The 24,792-nt window shown below is 37.3% G+C and overlaps 1 protein-coding gene across 1 annotated transcript in view; it reads right to left on the bottom strand.

Moving 5' to 3' along the window:
- LOC150076874 (unc-112-related protein-like) overlaps positions 1–24,792 on the bottom strand; it is a 176,575-nt gene that overhangs the window by 55,023 nt on the left and 96,760 nt on the right. Inside the window, exons 8-10 of the mRNA XM_090385709.1 lie at positions 24,491–24,598; positions 11,549–11,724; positions 1,683–1,807 (exon numbers count right to left, since the gene is read on the bottom strand). Of these exons, the coding sequence (XP_090241835.1) occupies positions 1,683–1,807; positions 11,549–11,724; positions 24,491–24,598 (409 nt within the window). The remainder of the gene's footprint in view (positions 1–1,682; positions 1,808–11,548; positions 11,725–24,490; positions 24,599–24,792) is intronic.

Below are 24,792 nucleotides of genomic sequence, written 5' to 3'. Positions count from 1 at the left end.
TGAAACAGTAATCTGACCAATGAAAAGAAGAAAAGAAATCTCACGGATCATCCTATTTTTGCATTCTTGTAATGCCAAACAACACTACGTTGAGAATGGCCACAAGAGAAAGACTCCATTGGAGAAGAGACAACAAGTTGTGATCTGAGATGCCTAGGGGACCAGTCACCTTAACTTAAGATGGGCTGCGTGAACTTAGAAGGGCTGTTAGTGAGAAAAAGATCATGTATTTTGGCCGTGTGGTTAGGAATGTCTGGTATTCTGGTAGGTAAACGCAAATGAACAATCTGTGTGAAGTCATTAGTAAGTGTAAAAGCCTCAGCATCTTGACCAGCTGGGTCCATGTGACTAGAAAATGGAAGCCAGCTGGAGTTGTCAATATGAAAATCACCAAGGAAAATTACCTCATTCTTAGGAAAGTTGGACTGGAGAAAGTCAGATTAGATGGAAGGTTTCTAGATAGTTTAAGAGTTGGCAGCTAATTGATTTCTTCATTACTTTAGATAGAGTAGAAGTGCAATGGGACGATAATTGGATGGAAGGAATGTCACCCTTTTTAGGAATGTTTTATTAATAAAATTTAAATAACAATTAATATAAAAAATTATCAGAGAAAAAGAAACTTACAAATTGATTATATCTACAGAAACTTTGTTTCTATATAAACTACAAAGAAAATACATATAACTACAAAAAAAAAAAAAAAAAAAAAAAGCACAGCTAGTTTATGTTTACATCTAGAATAAAATCACAGAAACAAAATATAATATAGAGTACTTTTAGCATTTTAACATAAACTAAAAATATGCAATGAAGATGTATTATTTCAAATGAATTTTTCTTGCTTTTGCCAAAGCAAAATCATCAATAATTTAATCATAATTTATGTTTCGTGTAACATGATTTTCAATGGATGTAACTGATATGTTAGTTAGTCGTTCTTGTCCAGTTGTTGGTCTAAGGTGATTTGTAATTAATTTAAGTTTACTGAAGGACCTTTCACAAGAAGATAGTGTTACATGAAGGGTAAGAAAAATTCGTAATGCTATTTCAATGTTTGGATACGATTCTATTATACAATACTCATGAATAAATTGGAGAAGCTGAAAAGGGGTTACAGATTTTCCTACAGTTGAAATTATTTGAACAAACTGCTGGATTAAATGGCTATAACTATTTAGGTAATATAGAGCATAGGCTAAGGTCAAGTTGTTTCAAGTTGGTGCAATGCAACTAAGGGGATACCAATATATGGTATCAGTAAGTTGCATGTATGTATTGTATGGTTTGTCTGCCCTCTGCTTAGTTTGTTAGTTAAAAAAAACACAAGATGCACTTGGAGTGACTCACTTGTGCTGGGAAAAAGTCTCATAAAAGTTCTCATTCCAACAGGAAGTATTTCTCAACAGTTTCAGTGAAGAGAATGAAATCCACACTTTGCCTACATTATGTGAGAGAGCACAATTCCATATACTGCATAATGGCATAGGTTACGAAAGTAAGTTTAGCAGATAGAAAGAATGAACTATGAAATTATTAATTTAAGTCTGATATTTCAGAAAATCCAAGATTTTTGGGAAACATCTCAGAAGTATCATAAAAATTAAAAAATAATAAAAAAACTTTTTGACTGGTTTGAAATGTATATAATGCTAATTTATAAATCGACATCCTAAAATTACCTTTTAGGTTAATGACTAGAGAAGGCTGACTTGATAATTCCTCCTTTGATTTGTACAGGGACAAATTAGTATCTTTGAAAGTAAAATAGTATCTCTTAAATCCTTTCAGTGTAAATTTCTTTGGTCTGTATAAGGGAAAAAAAATTATGAATATACATGCACAAATACATACCCATGCACACAAACTTAAAATATCATCGCATAAGATAAATTAATTTTATATTATCTGAACATGCATTATGTTTATAAAAATACTTCATAGTCTATTCACAGGCTAATTCAATAAATGTGGAGTAAAAATGGAAAATGCTAAAAGCTGCTGATTATTTTTTTTCTATAAAATATTTAATTTATCAATATCAATGAGGTGTAAAGGATGGAAATGACAAAATCTATGTATGAGTAGTTTCCACAGCTAATCCAAAAATGTCACAATATACTCATTACATCAGTGATGTGAAAAAGGGTCATCCACTTGTATAACTCTTTTCCACAATCTTTTACACTTCCAACACCAATTGTTTCGTTGATACAAAGAATAAACTGATATTTCCAGCATCTCATTCCTATGGAAAAACCTAGTCACCACGGTTGGCTAACTTCGACAACTATGCAGCAGATGGGAACATGATAACTCACATACAGAGACAAAATAACATCCCTGAACAACCTGCCAAGTTAACAGCAAGAAGGGCACCAAACATATCCACTAAGAGCACTGGGAGAAAATATGTGGATGAAGGTTAAATGATTTTTGAGATATGCCAAAAATAATTTAATACAGATTAAGAAATGCTCAAGATTCAGAATAATCTAGAATAGTGGTTCTGAAAAACTGCTGTTCTAGGGCAGAGAATAGGTAATAAATGATAAAGAAAACATTGCATGGAACTTTATATCAAGGCTGCGCAATTATCTCAGTTGTTTTTCATTTTCACTACCCTGAGTTTAGTACCATACAGCTGGTACATTACTCAACAGTTACATCTACCCATATGGAGTACTTTGCTTTTATCAATATTAAACTTCTATTGCCATTTCTCAGCCAATCTGCCCAACTTTTCTAGATCCTGTTGCAGTTACATGCAAGGACTAATAGATTAAGATTAATAAAGGGGATACAAGGACTAATAGATTAACAGTAGCCACTGGCAGAGGTGAAAGTGATTCTTGCACTGCTTCTATTGGAATGAGTAGCAGCCTGGAAAACAAGATGCAGGATATTTCAGAGACTGCTGGGAGTCATTGTGGTACAAGTAAACACATGGGTTGGTTAGGGTAGCTAAGAATAGGAACAGGTGCATGTATACTTGTGTATACACCAATGCTAGGAGTTTGGTAAATAAATTTGATGAATTTGAGGTATTGCTCAAAACATCAAAGGCAGATATTGTTCGGATATCAGAGACGTGGTGTCACACAGATATAAGGAATGCAGAACTGGAATTTGGGGAGTACATCTACAGAAAGGATAGACAGGATAGGAAGGGAGGAGGGGTTATGCTATTAGTTAAGAAACACATAAAATTCAAGGAAGTGAAGCCAGTCGACATCGCAGTGTCGAGTCAGTTTGGTGTGACATAAGCATTGGGAGATCAAAATTGAGAGTAGGAGTGTGTTATAGGCCTAATGACTCTGATGAGTATAATAAGAAACTGTACAGGGAAATAGAGTGGGCCAGTAAATCAGAGTCTTATATAATGGGGGATTTTAATTTCCCACATAATGACTGGAATTTGTGGGTTGGTCACTCACACACTACCAAGGCTTTTGTGTATTTACTGGATGATTGTTTTCTACAGCAGGATGTTCGGGAGGCAACTAGAGGGAGTAATACTCTTGATCTGATTATCAGTAATGATTCTTCATGCATTAAGAATCTGCAGATAAAGGAACCACTAGGTGGCAGTGATCACAGTGTGCTGAAGTGGGATTTACTCAAAGAGGTAACTACCATCAGGGGTAAAGGGAAGGGTTTTTGCTTTCGTAAAGGTGACTACGGTGGTCTGAGACAGTATTTAAATTCTATATGGTGGGACAAACTGATGATGTTACCAACAGCAAATTCAAAATAGGAAGCATTCAAAGAATTTATCTTGGAAGCTACCAGGCTTTACATACCAACCAAGAAATATTGTTCAAGGTTCAGGCCTAAATGGATGTCAGATGAACTAAGGAGACATATGGCAGAGAAGAAAAATGCACGGGATACATATAAATTAATGGGTGACATGGAAGCCCATGCTAGATATAAGCTGGTCTGTAACCAAGTCACAAATGATTAGGCAGGCAAATGCAGATTATGAAATCTTTGGCAAAGGATGCAAAGAAAAACAACAAAGAGGTTCTATATCTATGTAAACTCTAGAAGGAAAGGGATGAATCAGATTGGTCCACTGAATATTGATGGTTCAACTGTTGATGATCCTGCTCAGGTGCCTAACAAACTAAATGAGTATTTTGCATCTACATTCATACATGAGGAGTTATTAGGGAGGGGGAATACCAGAGGTGAGTTAAACTCTAGTAGTGAGCTAAATGATTTTGTAATAATTGGGAGGAAAGTGGAGGAGAAATTGTTAAAGATAAACATAAAAAAGGCACTCGGGGTGGATGGGATCTATCCAGTTATATTAGAGGAGGCAGCAAAGGAACTAAGCAAACCCTTAGCCATAATTATGAGAGCTTCTTTGGACTCGGGGGAGGTACCCATGGACTGGAGATGTGCAAATCTGACCTCAATTCACAAAGGAGGATCAAAGGGCGACACAAGTAATTATAGACCTGTTATTTTAACTTCTGTTCCAGGCAAATTAATGGAGGCACTGGTTAAAGAAGCACCGCAGGATCATCTAAAAAGACTTCAGTTATAGCTTGAACACAGCATATTTTTGTTAAAGGAAAGTCTTGCCTGACCAATTTGATTGGTCCCAAGGGAACTGGATGCAGGGAATAACTTTCATATCATATATTTGGATCTTTGAAACGGATGGTTAAGTGGGAGAAGACAGAGAGTGGTAATCAATGGACACTGTTCATCGTGGACTAATGTTATTAGTGGAGTCCCTTAGGGTTCCGTGTTGGGTCCATTGTTGTTTTCGGTAGTAGTAGTATTACTGGCATGTAATTTAAGAAAGCAGTGTATGAGCTTATGCAGCATCAGCCTAAAAAATATTTTTTTTTTTTAAATTTATAAATAAATGTATTTATATTTATATATGTATTTATAAATGATATTGATGATGGTATATCAAGCTTAATGTCCAAGTTTGCAGACGATACGAATGTTGGCAGGGTTGTTAAGGACACTAATGACAGTACGCTGCTGCAACAGGATCTAGAAAAGTTGAGTAGATGGGCTGAGAAGTGGCAAATGAAGTTTAACATTGATAAATGTAAAGTACATTTGGGAAGCAGTAACCGCAGAGTAACGTATCAACTCTGTGATACTACACTGACAGTGGTAGAGAACGAAAAGGACCTGGGGTAATTGTGCAAGCAGATATGAAGTTTTCTGAGCAGTGCAGACGGTCTGCAAGAGTAGCTCATGGTATCTTGTCAATGATATACAGGAATTTTTCTAGCAGGGATAAGGAGGTGATTATCCCCTTGTATAAGGCAATGGTCGGGCCACACCTTGAGTACTGTATGCAGGTCTGGAGGCCTCATTTTAAGAAGGATGTAGAACTGTTGGAACAAGTTCAGAGAAGGGCAACAAGATTAGTGAATGGAACAAAGGGTTGCTCTTAAGAAGAAAGGCTTACGTTTTGCAAATTACAGTGTCTGGAGACTAAGCACCTGCGAGGTGATCTGAATGAGGCGAATAAAGCCTTGAATGGTTTAAGCATGCTCAATGCTGATGGGATTCTTCCTCTTGCTCAGAATAATCACCTGAGAGGGCATAAATTCAAATTTATGCCCTCTCATAAAGCAGAAGTTTGCCTTTAGCCAGCGGGTAGTTGGTTGGTGGAACAGATGTCCATTCTTTGTTGTGGAAGTTGATAGCCTAAATAAATTTAAGGCTGAGCTGGACAGATATTTGGAAAGAACGGAGGGGTGAAATGGGAGCGTTTTTTTTTTTTTTTTTTTTTTTTTTTTTTTTGGGCTGATGCTGCATAAGTTTGTTCTTCCATCATATGCCTCTACTAATGCTAAAACTTTCATGAACCATCCTGCCAACCTTCGTATCAGGAATGCAAAATTAGACTTTAATCCTGATATGCGTTCATCATTATCACTGATAAATACAGAAAACAACAAGAACCCATCACCGAACCCTGGGGGAGTCCACTAATAACATTATTCCAAGAAGAGCAGTTTCCACTGATTACAGCTCTCTGTCTTTTCACATTGAACCATCCCTTTATTCATAGCAGCAACTTGCTCTTCTTCATACCACACTGCTCCAATCTGTATAGTAGTCTTCTATATGCAAGAGTATCAAAAGCTTTCCTCAAATCCAAGTATATGATATCAAAATTATTTTTTGCATACAAGTCCTTTGTGACCACATTGTAGCAACTGATCAAACTGGTCAAAGAAGATTGCATGTTGTGTTTGAAATATAATTATGGTCGTGTCTAGATGAGCCTACATTACTTCTTTTACCAGTGACTCCATTATTTTCCTTGGAACAGAAGTTAATTAACAGACCCATAATTACTTGTGTCACTCTTTGATCCCCCTTTGTGAATTGAGGATACATTTGCACATCTCCAATCTGCAGGAACCTCCCCCCAAATTCAAGGATGCTCTCATTATTAAAGCAATTAAATTTGTTTGCATACTTAATTCGCTGACTTCCTTACTGGATAAATCCCATCCACCCCAGGTGCCTTTCTTAAGTTTAACTTCAACAATTTCTCTTCCACTTTCCTATCAGTTATTACAAATTATTTAGTTCCCTGTTAGACCTTGATAAAATCCTGGCATCCCTTTCCTAGAGAATTCCTCATGTGTGAATGTAGATGCAAAATACTCATTCAGTTTTCCAGCAACCTGAACAGGATCATCAACAGTTAATCACCATCAATATCAAATGGACCAATTTTATTTGTACTCTTCCTTCTAGAGTAAAGTAAAGAAGTCTTTGCTGTTTTTCTTTGCATCGTTTGCCAAAGATTTCTTGTAATCTGCCTTCGCTTGCCTGACCTGCTTTGTGACTTGATTACAGACTAGTTTATATCTTTATCACAGGTTTCTGTGTCGCCTGATAATTTAAACGAATTACACTTTTCTTCTCTGCCATCTGACCATCACTTCATTTACTCCTATATCTTGAAGAGTATTTCTTAATTGGTATAAAAAGTCTAGTAACATCTACGATTAATTCCTTTTATACTTCCCATTTAGAATTTGCTGATGGTAATATCATCACTTGGTCCCACTGTACAGAATTTAAAAACTGGAAGGATGTAGATTTACTTGAGCGTGTACAGAGAAGGGCAACAAAGATTGGTGAGGGGAATGAAGAGATCCTCTTACCAAGAGAGGCTTAAGTTCTGCAAATTGCAGTGGCTGGAGACTAGGCACCTGCGCAGTGATCTGATTGAGGTGTATAAGGCCTTGAATGGGTTGAGCACGCTGAATTCTGATGGGATCCTTCCACTTGTTCAGATTACGAACCTAAGGGGGCATAAATTCAAATTAAGAAAAGACAGATGTAGAATAGATGTGCAGAAATTTGCCTTTAGCCAGCGGGTGGTTAATTGCTGGAACAAACTTCCATCTGTCGTTGTGGAAGTTGATAGGTTGAATAAATTTAAGGAGGAACTGGACAGGCATTTGGAGGGAATGGTGTGATTTTTTTTTTTGACTGATGCTGCATAAGCTCATACACTTGCTTTCTTACATCACATGCCACTACTACTGTCTGAGACCACCATAGTCAACTTTATGAAAGCAAAAACCACTCCCTTTACTCTTGATGGTAGTTAAATCTGTAAGTAAATTCCAAATCAATACATTGTGATCACTGCCACCTAGTGGTTCCAATCAGCACACGGCAATAAACATAATATCCAGTGCTTTGGCTACAATATATGCTACACGGATAGTCATGTGATAAGTATGGAAAAGAAAAAAAAAAGATAATAACTGTTGAATTTCTATTGATCCCCGATTTTAAACTTAAATTTGAGAAGAGACTCAACAATGATTCTAAAAGAGTCAAACAGAAAATTACACAAAAATTAATCCACTGGGAATTGAGTTATTACATTATTGGATGGACAAAAGAAACAATTCCAATTTTAATGAAATTTGGGATGACTTGACAAATTTTCTAAAAAGGCAAAATATACAATTTTATGAAAATCCATCCATTAGGAGTAGAGTTACTATATGTAGAGGGACATCATATACTTTAAGCATATATGCTAATGCGCCAAACAAGATTAGTCAAAGACACAAAAGGATCTTTGTGTCTTTTTTTTTTTTTTTTTTTTTTCACTTGCCTGTCTAGCTGCAGCCTAAAATAAACATAACTAATATTTATTAAAATGCAACTCTGGAATTTTGCACTGCTTGAAAGTTAGATTCCCCCATTCAAAAAAAGAACATTCTTGTTTCCTAGAAACACAAAATCCATTCAAATATGATCACATGACTTTTGATGGAACTGAAACAGACAATTTGTCATTTTCCCTTACCCATGACATAAATAGCTTAGCTCATTTCATTCAGCTTGAGATTCTTCATAAGTTTGGCACACTCATTAGTGAATGAAATTAATTTCTCTCTACATACTGTGTATATGTTCAGATAAATGTGAGTACTAATGGTAAGTGGTTGCTAGAGTGGTGCTCAAAAAAATTGCATCACCTAATTTTTAGATTGTTTGTCCTTATACTGGCAGCTAATCTTCTAGAAACAGCTGAAAGAACATAAGTAATAACAATACACATATGAAATTATTAACTGTGGAAAATTTGACTTTTATGGGTAAATTATACAATGAAATAAGTACTTTTCTCCAAAATAATAGCATGTTACTTATGGTTCATATAATAACAAAAATTCTATGAAAGCAGTGATTTTTTTCATTACTTTTCCCATACTAGGATGACAGGCAGCTAAATAATGAAAAAAAAAAAAAAAAAAAAAAAAATACAACAAAATTCACACTAATATTTCATTGGCCCACTCCTTGCTTTGATGACTGCAGTACATCATCATGGCATCGACTGGATAAGGGTCTGAATATACCCCTGGGAAATCTCACAGTAGCAAACATGGATCAATATCTCCTACAACTCTCTAAGTGTTTCTGTTTCTTTTGCATTACTGAAACACCCATTTTGTTCCAACAATTTTCAATTGGATTGAGGTCTGGATCGTTCCCAGGCCATGTTATTGTTCAAATTGATTTATCCTTCAACTTTTTTGCATCTGTGGACAGTAAAGACTGTGAAATAAATTACATTTATTTAAACAAGATTGCGATGCTCCTTAAATTTAAAATTTTGCTAAATTTGTGAAGTAGTACTTATGGTTTTGACTTTTATGACAAGGAGCAGAGTTGCCAAAGTGCAATCGGCAATGTCCCTACAGTGATATCTAATGTGGGAAGTAATTGTGGCTCAAGAATTCCCAGTACACCTCAGCATTCACCGTAATCCTCGCAAATTCAAGACAACCAACTCCTTTATGTAAAATACAGCTCCATATCATTTGAGATGCAGCAGAATGTTCACTGAGGAGACTTTACAGTCAGGATGAAATTCTTCTCCTCTTCTTCATCTAACAGTCTGCTGGTTGAGAAACCATTCAAGTTGAATTTTCATTCATCAGAGAAAATAACACATTTATCTCAGCTCGAACAGCATGCTCTTTGGCCCATTTTAGATGCTAGGCTTTCTTTCTTTCTTTTTTGCATCAAAGTGGCTTCCCCCCCCCGGCGACATCCTACTAATCCCAATGAGAAAAGGCATCTATGTACCGCAGTACTTGCTTTTATTCCTGTATCCAAATCCCATACTGTTTTAAGATCTGTTAATGAGGATCTGTTTCAAATATACAAATGGACCAGAAATCTGTCCTGCACTGCAGAAGATATTTGTGGAGGTCCACTTCCTTTCTTTCTGTTTAAATTGCCCGGTTCTGATAATTTTCTGTAATAAACATGTCACTCATGACTAAAAAGAATGAATCCTTTTAGCTATTCCATGCGTAGAATGTCCCTCTGCATTCAACACAGCAGCAACACTTTTCTTACTTAGTGTTTATTGTGAAAACATAGCCATTGCAAGAGCACAGAAAATGGGCTATGGCATATGTATTATATGTATACTGCTGCCAGAGTGATGCAATCACATACGGCATGTGACATCATCTAAGAAAGCTTGCTAGAGAAGGGTGATGCAATACTATTAATACTAATAGGATAATACTATTACAAAACATATGATATATTGTCAAATTTCACAGAAATTGGGCAAATTTTGCAAATGACACAATTTTCTTGAGCTCCACTATATCTTTCATTGTTAGTGAAAAACTAAAAGAAATACAAAGGGCAGAACAAATTGGAAATGATGCTGCTAGTGAAAAATAAATTGACAAATTTCTCTCTCTTTTTTTTTTATATGTATTTTGCACGTTTTTCCATACATCCATTTTTTTTTTTAAAAATGGGATGTATGGCTTATGCAACAAGGTATTTGAGAAAATATGGTAAATAAATTTAAGGACAGATAAGGGATTCCCTCCTTATCTATCCTAAAATTTCCACGATTGTACTACTGTTTAAATCTTCTGATCCTAAAATTTGCTCAGGTTGTTGTCAGTGAAATTATTTTTGTAGGAATAAAGGATTTCGCCCTTCATTCCACCTTAGACTCTCCACCATGGATGAACCAAAGAAACTTCGGTTCATCCATACTTTTATCTCTATTGCATTTTGATTATTCTATTTCATCCTCATGTAGGAAGGGATAAAAGCTGAATTATTAGCATTACTTAACTCTTGAACTGATGAGCTTGTTAAATCTCTTCCTACCATAATAAACATCTTTAATTCAACTCCACTTTGGTAATGCTGATTTTTTATGCATTTAACTTGTAAACTTGATATGAAAAACACTGATAGTTTCATGTTTATGTTTTTATATTTTTACAGCAGAATTAACATGTTTTGTTCCACTCAAAATAATAGGGGAAAAAAAAAAAAAAAACCCTTTTTAATTTTCAAATTTTTCATTAAAAAGATTGTTACATTTGATAAGTATTAAAATTAATTAGCAAAAGGATTCTCGAAGTATAATTCAAATAAATCAAATTTCTTTAAAAAAAAAGTGATGTTAGGAACTTGTCAGACCAGGTGCCATCTTTTTATGGTTGTCAGTTCTACCACTGATGGATTAGCTGCAATTTTTTAAACCAGTTGTATAATTTGCCTAAGTAGCAACACATCCTGCTTCTCATTTTTCATAACCCTATCCAACTTGCTATCATAAGCAAATTCTGTTATGAAGCTTGCTACCATCAAAAAATATCATTAAATAAAATTAAAAATAACATGCGTCTTAGTACAGAACCCCAAGGGACTCACTCATAACAGTAGACCATTGCTCAATTTTAACCACTATTTATCTTTCAGTTAACCATCCTTTTTTACACTCTAGTGCCTTATCCCTAAGTCACATCTCTCCAACTTATGCACACGAGAAATTCATGTCAAAAGCATTGTTAAATGAAGAATAATAAAATAAAGAGAAAATAAAAAAATTTTTTCCCTTAAGATCAAATAGATATATATAAAAAAACATAAATTTCAATGCTTGTCTACCATAGGATTCCGAAAAGCTTCCATTTTAATGATAATACAAAATAAAAAAAGGATTTTATAAAACATCAGAAATACTCACTTCATAAACCTTAAATAATCTGAAAGTTCAGGAACATAAGTGATGTCTGATGGAAAGTTGTTAATTGCTGTGCCTTCCAGTGTTATTTGAAGATCAGTAAGGGCGGCATCAATATCATCATCATTGGATGAATAGCAATCTAACTGAGGCACTCTTGGCTGCACATTTATCTGTACCTAAATACAAAACAAAACGAAAGAAAAAAAAAAGTAAATATTTTAAAAATGGAGTGTATGCATATACCCTAAAAGAAGGGAGGAAGAACCTGTATACCCTCTCTCTCACCTGATGTACATGGATGACATCAAGCTCTACGTGGCAACCGAGAAGCAACTACTCCAGATCACCGAAGAATTCAATAATGATATCAGGATGGAATTTGGTCTAGACAAATGCAAGACCCATGGATTACATCAGGGGAAATTAGACTGAAATACCAGTTACAGACTGGTAAAGAGATCAAAGCCATGACAGGGGAAGAGAGCTATAAATACCTGGGGATGATGCAGGCTCAGCAGTTAGGGAACAAGAGAATCAAGGCCTGCCTGACTGAAAAATGTCACAGGACTCAGAAGTCTGCTCATAGCAAAGCTGAACAACATCATCATCACATAATCTTAAAGCATCACCCAAGCTGAAACTCATAGATGCTAATAGCAAAGCTAAACATAGGGAACACAGTTATAGATGCAACACTAGCACAGCTGAACATTTGTCATTTGAATAAGCTTTCATCCCCAGTCACCAACTCAAATAAACAAAAACAATACATTTTAACAGCAATTTGGGTGCTAAGAATCTCTGGGTACGACCAGGCTGCCATGCACGGAAACTGAACTTGGCCTGTTATAACGTACGATCACTCATCGGTGAAGACAGGATATTAGAGCTGGAAAAGGAATTAGAAAATGTGAATTGGAATATCATCGGTTTGGCTGAAACAAGAAGAAAAAATGAATCAGTTATAAGTTTATCAAGTGGAAATCTGCCGTACACCAATGGAAACAGTGAAAGGAGTGAAGGTGGAGTTGGGTTTCTGGTCCATAAAGATTTTAAAAACAACATTTTTGAATTCAAAAGTGCATCACCAAGGGTGTCAAGATTAATACTCAAGATTTCTAAGAGGTACAAGCTAAAGATTATAATGATTTATGCACTAACATCGAGCCATGATGATGAAGAGTTGAAGAAATGTACACCGAAATTGAGAGTCTTCTAGATGAGCAGAAAACCCACTACACTATTATTATGGGGGACTTCAATGCTAAGGTTGGAAAAAGGCAAAACAGCGCAGAAAGAGGAACTATAGGAAATTTTGGAATTGGTGAAAGAAATAAAAGAGGTGAAAGACTTGTGGAATTTGCAGAATCTCAAGGACTGTTAGTAATGAACACTTTTTTCAAGAAAAGGGTGAACAGAAAGTGGACATGGAAGAGTCCAAATGGATTAACAACTAATGAAATCGACTTCATCCTCACTAACAGAAGATATATTGTGAATGATGTTACCGTCCTGAATAAGGTAAATGTTGGAAGTGATCACAGAATGGTAAGATGTACACTTGATATAGATGTAGGAAAGGAAATGAAAAAACTGACTTGACTAAATAATACAAAGGTCTTTGAGATAACAGAGGAGGAGAAAAAGCAGTATGTACTGGAACTTAAGAACAAGTTTGAGCTTCTGCAGACTGCTCAGGACCAAGATATCGACGAGGAATATTACAACTTTCTGAAAGTGATAAAGCCCAAGAAACCTATAGGGAAACAGAAATCCAAAGAAGAAAAAATTAGTCAAGAAACACTTGTCATGATGAACCGGAAATGAAGAGCAAGAAAAACACTGACAGGGAGAAAATTGCGTACAGTAATACCCCGACTTACGCTACCCCAACATACGCGAACTCAGAGTTACGCGGTTCTTGATTTTTTCGTTTGGCAACACTGCCGCCCACTATCTTCAAGGTCGTTTCTCATATGTTATCAATATACGGTGTGACGGCGGAGAGTGAGAGCAAAAGATGAACAAAATTCAACTTTGCTGCGCATGAGCTGCACACATATACAAGAATTTGTATTCCAACTGTCACATTTATATGTGTGCGTTCGAATTCGTGCTCAACTTTTGTCGGAAATTACATCGTTTTCACGAGAGAAATGGATCGCGTCGGTGGAGCCGTATACAGTCAGTCCTTGTATAACACGCGTTTACACTACGCGAATTCGATCATACACTATTTATAAATACGGTAACGATATCTTATAATATAACACGAACCGAACTGGCTTATGCACGATTCGCCTTTGTGTTTACAAGAAATGGCAGTCGAACGCAGAATCACCCCAACGGAATGCAACGTGATAAGAACGAAGAGAAGATTCTGAAAATGTATTTATGTTTTTTATATCAGTGAAGGGGAAACACATTTCACCATAATAACGTAAAAACCAACACAATTCCAGCTATCGGTATGCAATTAGATTGAGTTTACTACCAGTTTATAACAGATTCCACTAGCAGAAACGCAACTGGATTTTTATTGTTTTATGGTAGTAACCCCTAGAAATGTGAGGTGTTAATAGTGTATCTCTGCCTTTATGGTGTTGTTTATTCAGTTGCTACATGCGCGCAGCTTTGTTTATGCGTATCAAGCGTGCCTCCTCGTTTTGTAATAGTGCTTTATTCCCGAAAAATGAGTAAAATACTTAAAAGGTGTGAAAAGGAAGCGTCCTGGTAAAGCACTGCAGATTCAGAGAGAAAAAGAAAAGCAATATCGATAAACAGAGGCGGTCTGGGTCAAAAATTCTTACCCGGGAATATTTATAGTGGCCTCATACTATGGTTTATGGCCAAAATCACTCCGGCCCACCGGGGTTTCCCCGGTAAGGCTTATGGCCAGTCCGCCTCTGTCGATAGAGAAAAAATATGAAATTGTGAACCGCTTTGAGTGAAATGAAAGACCATGTGATATTGCACGTGCTACAGGCCTAAATGAGGCAACAGCGAAAAGCACATGACAATTGCAAACTTGACAGAAGGTCTCAGCTCAATTGAAAAGGGCTTAAAAATTTTAGAAAACAGACTCTAGCTATAACGCGTTCTTCGTTGGAGTCTGTTTTCTAAAATTTTTAAGCCCTTTTCAATTGAGCTGAGACCTTCTGTCAAGTTTGCAATTGTCATGTGCTTCGAAGAAATTCTGCATGAAAAAAAGAAGGCGCTGTGTTGTCAGACGAATTTGTTAGATTTTATGAAGCCATCAACATCGAAATAACTTTTTTACGTAAGTCATTTATTTTTTTAATACATATTTTGTATTAATATGTATAAAGAACTGCAATTTTATTAATATTTTTCTTCTAAACTAATGTTTTTGTTAGTCCTTGGTCCCAATTAAACAAAATTTATATGTATTTATATGCAAAGTTGTACCCCAACTTATGCGAATTCGACTTGAGCGATTTTCGTCGGACCCACCTATCGCGTAACTTCGGGGTATGCAAAGCCATTAGAAAGAGACTCAGAGAGGACATAAGAAGATTTAACACAAGAAAAGTAGAACAAGCATTAAGGGAAAACAAAGGATTTAAATCAGCAGCCATGAGCAGTAATACAGAAAGACAAATGATACTGAAACTGAAGAATAGCAATGGTGTACTTATAAACAGCAGGGAAGGCATAATTCAAATAGCAGAAGACTACTACTATAGAGAATTATACAAGGAGCGAGGGAATGATACCAGCAGTGGGGAAGATGGATTGCAAAGTAGCAACACATACGACATACCCGATATTCTTCCTGATGAGGTAGAACATGCATTGAAGAAAATGAAGAATCGGAAAGCCCCTGGGGAAGATGAAGTTACTGTAGAGTTGTTCAAATTGGGAGGAAGAGACATAACACAAAAACTGGCAAGGCTCTTCACAAAGTGCATTAGAAAAGGTGTGATGCCTAAGCAGTTGTTGTTTGGTTTTTAGGAGCATTAGCAACTAAGGCCATATTGCTCCGAGATATGCGGTGGTCATTTCCTGACCTTTCCGCAACCTCCGTATTTGGTGGTGACGGACTCGAACCCCGGTCTAATCAAGAAGCGTGTGTTACGCACTGCTGCTCCTGCCCACCTGGCTACGGAGGCGCCCGCCTAAGCAGTGGAATAATGCAATCATAGTTTTGCTGCATAAGAAAGGAGATAAATCGGAAATTGGAAATTATAGACCAATTAGCTTGTTATCCCACATCTACAAGTTGTTCACAAGGGTCATTACTAACAGATTAGAAAGAATACTTGATGAGAATCAACCGAAAGAGCAAGCTGGCTTTAGGACAGGATTCTCAACTATGGATCACCTTCACGTAATATCACAGCTAATGGAGAAAGCAAATGAATATAAAACACCATTATGCCTGGCATTTGTGGATTATGAAAAGGCATTTGACTCCATACAGCATAAGGCAATGTTTCGGGCACTGGAAAGACAAGGCATAGATACCCCATATATTATGATTTTGAAGAAAATATATGAGAGTGCTACCTCCTTTATTAGACTAGACAAAGACAGTAGGAAATTTAAAATCGAGAAAGGAGTTCGACAAGGAGACACAATATCTCTGAAGCTGTTTACTGCTGCCCTTGAGGAAGCTTTCAGAAGATTAGACTGGTCGCAGAAAGGAGTCTATGTGAACAGAGAGTACCTAAACCATTTACGATTTGCAGATGACATTGTGGTTATAAGCCACAATCCCAAAGAATTAGAGGAAAATCTTAATCAGTTATGCACAGTTAGTAAGGATTTTGGACTAAAGATGAATATGGCTAAAACAAAAGTAATGATGAACAAGTATGCCATGGAAAGGGAAATAATGATTGAAGGAGCAGTAATTGAAAAGTTGGAGTCATATACTTATCTGGGACAAGTTATTAGCTGTAATAATGATAAATGGCTGGAAGTCAAGAGAAGAATAAATTTTGGATGGATAGCATTCAGGAAATATAGTCACATACTGAAGAGCAATATCCCAGTTTGTCTGAAACGTAAAAGAATGAATCAATGTATACTCCCCACCATGACTTATGGAAGTGAAACTTGGGCACTCACCAAAAGAATGGAAGAGAAGCTGAGAACTACACAGCGAAGAATGGAACGAATTATATTGGGAATCAGGCTGTTAGATAAGAAGAGAAACACATGGATTAGGCAGCAAACTCAAGTAAAGGACATTCTTATCAAAACTAAAGAACTAAAATGGTCTTGGGCAGGACACATAGCTCGAAGACATGATGACAGATGGACTAAGAAAATAACAAAATGGTACCCAAGAGGAGCTAGAAGAAAACCTGGAAGACAAAGGCGGAGAGGGATAGATGAAATTCATGAGTTTTTGTGTAGTAAATGGATGGCCAGTGCTCAAAACAGAAGGAACTGGAAAGTTGCTGGAGAGGCCTTCATTCTGCAGTGGATTGAAAATGGCTGATGATGATGATGGATGAACAGCAATTTTGACCATTTGGCCTTGTGCCGGGGATGGGCCTGCCCACACCACGAGTCACCATTTCCACCACCAGTTGGGCATTGCCCTATTTCTTAAATAAGCTACTTTAACAAACTCGGGAAAGTAACAAAAACTGCTACAAGTAAACAATTCCTTTAAATTAGAGACAGCGAGAGCAAGCGTCTCTCGCTCCAATCTTGCTCTAATTTCCTCATAAAACAGATACTCCAGCGCCATGTGGAGGCCAGTCTCTGGCTCTCTGCAAACACATAGCTCCATCAGGGACAATCCCAACTGAAACAACCTTGACTTCAGGCCATGTCCAGTGAGAACAGCACAAGCTGCAAGCCCAAACTGGAGCCAAGAACGTCGTTCCTGGCTCACAGTACGAACTGAAGGCACGAAGGTGTACAAATGATGAACTTTCTCAGAATTGGTCCACTGCAATTGCCAGATGGCCTCCAATTCATCATTGATCTGCCTTTGTTCAGATGATAAATCTGAGCATTACAGCATCCCACTCCACCGGGCACGACCTGACGTCAAAAATACGTCTAGAGATTCCTCTCTTAAGGGCAAACCACAAGGTATACTGCGTCACCACTAACTCAGCCAGCATCTTTTCAGCGAGGACGCACAATGCATCAGTGGCCATAGTCCTGCAGGCTCTGGTGATGCCCAGAAGAGAAAACCTTTCAGCAGAAGACATTCACAATTGAATTTCTTGGAGAGGGTCGGTTGAACATTCACATATCCGGAGGACATGTGAATGTTCAACTGACCCTCCCTAAGCCCCAGCCGTGTAGGCTGGGGCTTAGGGAGGGTCAGTTTTTATCGGGATAAAGATGTTATCATAAAGGAGGTGAAGGCACCCCCCCCTTATGCCCCAATCGATGCGAGTCATTCAGTGGAGCTTGGCATACAACTGTTTCACTTTGTCTCTTATATACCATTCATGTTTCATTTTATCTCTTATACACTAACCGTGCTCCCTCTTTTCCGCAAAGCTGAAGAGAGGGAGCACGGTTAAAGCCATAAACACCTTTTGCAGTCCCAGTGCTAACGTACTTCTCGGGGATCACAGACTGAACTAACACCGAACTGGAGGATATTATGAGGAAGATAAGGATAATGATGACAAGAGCAACCAACACCACCTGAAGTCAACCACGACTTCCAGAAAAACACAGCAGCAGCAGCAGCGTTCTACTAGGCCATGAAGAAGATAGACAAGCAGAATACCCCACTCAACCTAAGCAAGGAGTCCCCTCCAGACGGAAAAAATGAAATTAAGAAGATGGGCAAAGAAGACACTCCATTGTATGCACTCCAATGACCTCCAGAAGAGTGTCCTGCTCATGAGCATGGCACTCTTTCCCAAGACTGAAGAATTTATGCTTGCAATACAAGACCAGGTAATCAACACCAGGAACTATAGGAATACATTGCAAAGGAGCCCAGAGTGGCACATGACATGTCGAAAATGCCACCTGGCCTCAAAAATGATCCAACACATCACTGCAGGATGCAAGGCAATCACCCAGAGTACATTCGTAGATGACCAGGTAGCCAGGATAATACATTAGAAGCTAGCAAGGAAATACCAGTTGATCAAAGAAAGTGTACCATATTACTAGTGCAAACCCCATGCTGTATTAGAGACCCTAATCCACAAGCTGTACTGCGACGGTGACATAATGGGCAAGACAATCCCACACAATAAATTGGACATAACCCTTGTCACCATGAAGGAAAAAGGCTACTTATCTGATTGACATAGTGGTGCCCAACACTAGCAATCTCCAGAAAACCCACAAGGAAAAGATCAGGAAGTACACAGGCTTAAGATAGGAGATCAAACAGATGTGGCATATGCAACAAGTCATGACCATCCCGATCATCATGTCAACCACCAGCATAGTACCAAAGATCCTCCATAAAAGCCTAGCAGCAAAAGGCCTCCCAGTGAATACTTATATGGAACTCCAGAAAGCCATGATCCTGAAAACCTGTACAATAGTAAGAAAGTTCCTCAACCAACGGTAATAACAATAATAATAGTAACTGGACCAACCACCTTATGCACTTGGTAACAGTACCTGTCACGGGCAAAAAAAAAAAAAAAAAAAATCCCATAAAGAAGAAAAAAAAAAATTTTTTTCCCCTTAATAATAGGGATAATAAACAAATTTTGTACAACAATTAAACATAAAACAAAGGGGCACTACTATCTTTAGTAGACACCCCTGCGACTTGCCAGCCAATGTGTCAAACTACACAGATGAGTAACATGTTTATGAGATGCTAAAAGGAAACTAGTATGAAACAAAAGAAAAAAAAACAAACCCAAGAAAAAAAACCAATAATTTGGTACCTAACAGATTCTTTCCATTATTAATTCCAAATAAACAATAACTTTTCATTTCCAAAACATTTCAAATATTCGATTGTTGAGGACCCCGCTCAGTTAGCTGACAAACTGAATGAGTATTTTGCATCTACATTCACATATGGAGTTATTCAGGGAGGGGAATGCCAGAAGTTTATCAAACTCTAGCACGGAGCTAAATGATTTTGTAATACTTGAGAGGAAAGTGGAGGAGAAATTGTTGAAGTTAAACATATGAAAGGCACTTAGAGAGGACAGGATCTATCCAGCTATATTAAAGGAGGCAGCAAAGGAAGTAAGCAAACCCTTGGCCATAATTATGAGAACTTCCTTGGACTCAGGGGAGGTCCCCATGGACTGGAGATGTGCAAATGTGACCCCTTCCAAAGGGATAGAAAATGGTGACAAGTAATTCCAGATCTGTTAGTTTAACTTCTGTTATGGGGACATTAATGGAGACACTGGACAAAGAAGCATTGCAGGATCATCTAGACAAGACTTCATTTATAGTACAGACACAGCATGGGTTTGTTAAGGGGAAGTCTTGTCTGACCAATTTGATTGGATACTAAGATGTGATCACAAAGAAACTGGATGCAAAGAATAATTTTGATATGATATACTTGGATCTCAGGAGGGCTTTTGATACTGCTGCACATGGAAGGCTGCTGTACAAACTGGGGCAGTGTGGCATTGGGGGCAAATTGCTGATATGGATAAAGGGATGGTTGAGTGGGAGAAGAGAGAGTGGTAATCAAAGGACAGTGCTCTTCGTGGATTAATGTTATTAGTGGTGTCATCCAGCGGTCCGTGTTGGGTCCATTGTTGTTTTCTGTATTTATCAATGATATTGATGAAGGTACCGTATTTCCCCATGTATAAGACGCACCTTAATTTTGGGGCCCGAAATTTGAAAAAAAATGTATTACATAAAGTTATTGAACTCAAGTTTCATTCATCATAAAATTCATCACTATCAAAACTCCCATCCATTAGCTTGTCCTCATCTGTGTCTGATGACGAATCACTGTCTTCATATATTGCCTCGTCCTCAGTTCCATCTATGGCATTTGAAATGCCACACTTCTAAATGACTTGACAACGATCTCAATCTTGATATTATCCCAGGATCTTTTCACCCAGGTACAAACTTCTCCTATAGTTGGTTTCTTCACTCTTCCTGCTGGTGTCAAATTGTCCCCAGAAGACTTCATCCATTGGTTCCATTCATCTCTCATGGCAGCTTTGAAGGGTTTGTTAATGCTGACATCAAGTGGTTGGAGCTGGGATGTCAAGCCTCCAGGTATGACGGCAAGTTTTGTTTTTTGCTCTGCAGCAATCTTCTTTGTATTTTTTGTTACGTGTGCCCTGAACTGATCAAGCACCAATAGGGCAGGTTTGCGTAAGAGCCCACCTGGTCTCCTGCTCCAAATTTTCTCAAACCAGATCTTCATCCCATCCTGATCCATCCAACCCTTGTCATGAATGTGGGCAATCACTCCTCGAGGAATGTCTTCTTTTGGCATTGTTTTGCATTTGAAAATCAGCATAGGAGGCAGCTTGGTTCCGTAGGCACAACAGTCTAGAACAACTGTATAATGGCTCTTTTCATGTCCACCTGTCTTCACAGTAGTTAGTTTTCACCCCTTCTTATCAACAGTTCTGTTATTTGGGATATCAAATTGAAGGGGGACTTTGTTCATATTTGCAATCTGTCCCAACTCAAACTGATGTGTCTTCCGACATTGAATGACAAAACGATGAAATTCAAGGACCTTCTGCTCATAGCTTTCAGGCACCTTTTGGGCAAGTCTGGTGCGTGTACGCATGCTTAGTCCATTCCGTTTCATAAACCTGAAGCACCAATTGTGTCCTCCTCTGAAATCAGTACCTTCTTTTTCATCAGCAATTCTTCTTGCCTCATGCTGAACCATCTTTGGAGACACAGGAATTCCAATTGCCCTTTGCTCCTCAATCCATAACTTCAATTCCCTCTCTAAACATTTTGCTGACTTGCCTCTCATGGCCTTCTGCTGTGGCGTTTTCAGTAGGCTTTCTTCTTCCCGTAGCCAGTCTCAGATTGTTTTCTCAGTTGGAGGAGGACCAAACTTACGTTCAGCAGCACGATTTCCATTCACTGTTGCAAACTGGATCACTTTTAACTTGAATTCAGCACTATACGAAAATCTTTTCTGAGCCATTTCTGGGCAGAACGTGGCAAAACGTAACCTAATATACCAGTAACAAGTGCAAAACAATGAGCACAAAGACAACAAGTGCGAAAAAGCGGGAAATGCAAGTAAAAAAATCTACAACCACTGTATAAGATGCACCCAGTTTTTAGATCCCAAATTTTTCGAAAAAAGGTGCATCTTATACATGGGGAAATATGGTATATCAGGCTTAATGTCCGTTTGCAGAAGATGGCAGGGTTGTTAATGACACTAATGACAGTACACTACTGCAACAGGATCTAGAAAAGTTGAGAAGATGGGCTGAGAGGTGGCAACTGAAGTTTAACATTGATTGTTATTTGTTAGTTTGTTATTTGGTTTTTAGGAGCATTAGCAACTAAGGCCATATTGCTCCAGGAATATGCGGTGGTCATTCCCTTGACCTTTCCGCATCCTCCGTATTTGGTGGTGACGGGCTCGAACCCCGGTCTAATCAAGAAGCGTGTGCTATGCACTGCTGCTCCTTCCCACCTGGCTACGGAGGCGCCCAGTTTAACATTGACAAATGTAAAGTACTGCATATGGGTAGCAGTAACCCCAGAGTAACGTACCAACTGTGTGATACTACACTCAGGATGGTAGAGAATGAAAAAGACCTGGGGGTAATTGTGCAGTCAAATATGAAGTTTCCTGAGCAATGCGGACAGTCTGCAAGAATAGCTCATCGTGTCTTGTCAATGACATACAGGAATTTTTCTAGCAGGGATAAGGAGGTGATTATCCCCTTCTATAAGGCAATGGTCTGGTTTCATCCTGAGTACTGTATACAGGTCTGGAGGCCTCATTTTAGGAAAGATGTAGAACTGCTAGAATGAGTACAGAGAAGGGCAACAAGATTGGTGAATGGAACATAAGGTTGCTCTTACAAAGAAAGACTTAATTTCTGCAAACTGCAGCATCTGGAGACTAGGCACTTTCAAGGTGATCTAATTGAAGTGTATAAGGCCTTGAATGGCTTGAGCAAGCTCAGTGCTGCTGGGATTCTTCCTTTTGCTCATATTACCCACTTGAGGAGGTATAAATTCAAATTGAGGAAAGACTTGTAGAATAACAGATGTAAACACATGTACATAAATTTGCCTTTAGCCGGGGGGGGGGGGAATTCACTGCTGGAACAAACTTCCATTTGTCATTGTAGAAGTTGACAGCTTAAATAAATTCAAGGCAGAACTAGACAAACATTTGGAGTTAAGGGATAGGTGAAATAGGAAGGGTTTTTTTTGGCTGATGCTATATAAGCTTGCTTTCTTGCATCATATGCCTTTATTTAGCTAATACTAAATAAAAGTTTAATGATTAAAGAGCAGTAGATATTTTTGAAGGTTACCTGTCAGAACCTGTGAGACTGGTGAGGGATTTGATTTTTCGTGATATACAGAAATTCTGCCTGTAAAGATAATGAGGCAATAACCTGCTTTACAGATCAAATGCTAGACCACACCTCAGATGCTGTATACAGATGTGGATGCCTCATTTCAAGAAAGATATAGATATAACATATAAGAAAGATATATACTTGCTTGAAAGGATGGCAGCAAGACTGGCTGTGGATGTTAATAGATATTCATAAATGAAGAGACTCCAGTTCTATAAGCTGCAGTTTGGAAACTAGGATGCAAAGGGATCTGACTGGTGTGTTTAATGCCAACTAAAAGATAGGAGCATATTTCCTCTTTTTAGGATGATTCAAATTAGAGAACACATTCAAATTAAGGTAAGCTATTGTAAATTGGATATAAGAAAATTTTCTTTTCATTCAAAGACCAGGACAATCAGTTACCAGGACAAAGTACTGCCTATCCTTGCAGAGGGATTGTGTATATTTAAAGAATGATTAGATAGATATTTGGAAGAAGCAAATAAACTAGGATTAATATGATTTCATTTTATTTTATTTTTTTTAACATATAGAATAAACAATTTCCAAGAGCAATCCTATGCAACATAATAATCTTATACACCATAATCACAGCCATCAAAAATCACGCAGTGGAAATTACTTGTATCACTCTGGCCATAATGCTAACATCCATGGATAGCTGTGGCTAATGCTTTGGTCTGATTCTAATGACTTCTCAGTCAGGAGGGAGAACAAAGGTCCAAAAAGTTTCGTGATTATAGTTATTCTGCATTCAGAAAAACTATAATCACTTGGAGCTACATCTATGTTTTCAGTCATATTTGCTTTCCTTTTGTAAACTCTGGCAATTATTTCTTACATAGGATTTATATATGTTAGCTACAAAATATACTACAAAATTCTAAAATTAATGACAAGTACTTATGGTAATAAAAGTTAATCATTGCTAACAAATTTTCAAAAAGGGGGAGGTGAACAACAAAAAGGAATCTCCCATCTTGAAAAGCATCTTGGAAAATATGTGCAAGATATTACACTGTATGTCAAGGAACAGTGGAAAAGGTGTTCCCTTCCTGTGAAATGCCATATAAATCTAGTCAATTAAATTGAACTTCATTTTTTGTTTAATTTATCCAAGTTCATTAAACAGAATCCACAGAAAACAGGTAAGCCTTATTCATCTTCAAAAAAATGACTTTGTAATAAGATAAGTTTGGACATTAAATATTCAGGATCCCAATTACTTTGTTATTTGTGTTAAATGATCAGTAATCTTAATGAACACTGGAAATGGTTAATAAGTGGAAATAGTGTTAGCTAAGTGATATCATAAAGCTATTAACTACAATTTGTTTTTTGCTTTCTTTTAAAATGGATTTATGTTCTTGCAGCTTTTAATGATTTAATAATACCTAAAAAACAAACATGTCAATTTCCATAATTAAACAAAATAAATCATTTCTGTCATCACCTGTAATGCAGCAAACATCATCATTTCTTCCTCAGTGCAATCTATTTCTTCAGTCAGAATGGACCACCTTGCTTGTTCATATATTTGATTTATTCTCACAGAATCAAACTAAGTAAATGAAATAAAAAATACTCAGGAAATATTTGTTGTATGTTCCAAAATTACAAATTACTAGCATAATGTAAAAGTAAAAAAGGTACTTATATTGTAGAACAATTTAAAGTTCTTCAACTATAAATACCTAAAAAAGTGACAGAGAGAAAATAATACTTAGTAAACATTAAAAGCACCATGTTTAGTAA

This window comes from Mastigoproctus giganteus, chromosome 12, assembly GCF_048544385.1.
Source record: "Mastigoproctus giganteus isolate SK-2022 chromosome 12, ASM4854438v1, whole genome shotgun sequence".
Taxonomy (NCBI): Eukaryota; Metazoa; Arthropoda; class Arachnida; order Uropygi; family Thelyphonidae; genus Mastigoproctus; species Mastigoproctus giganteus.
This window is presented reverse-complemented; position numbering and strand designations above follow the sequence as displayed.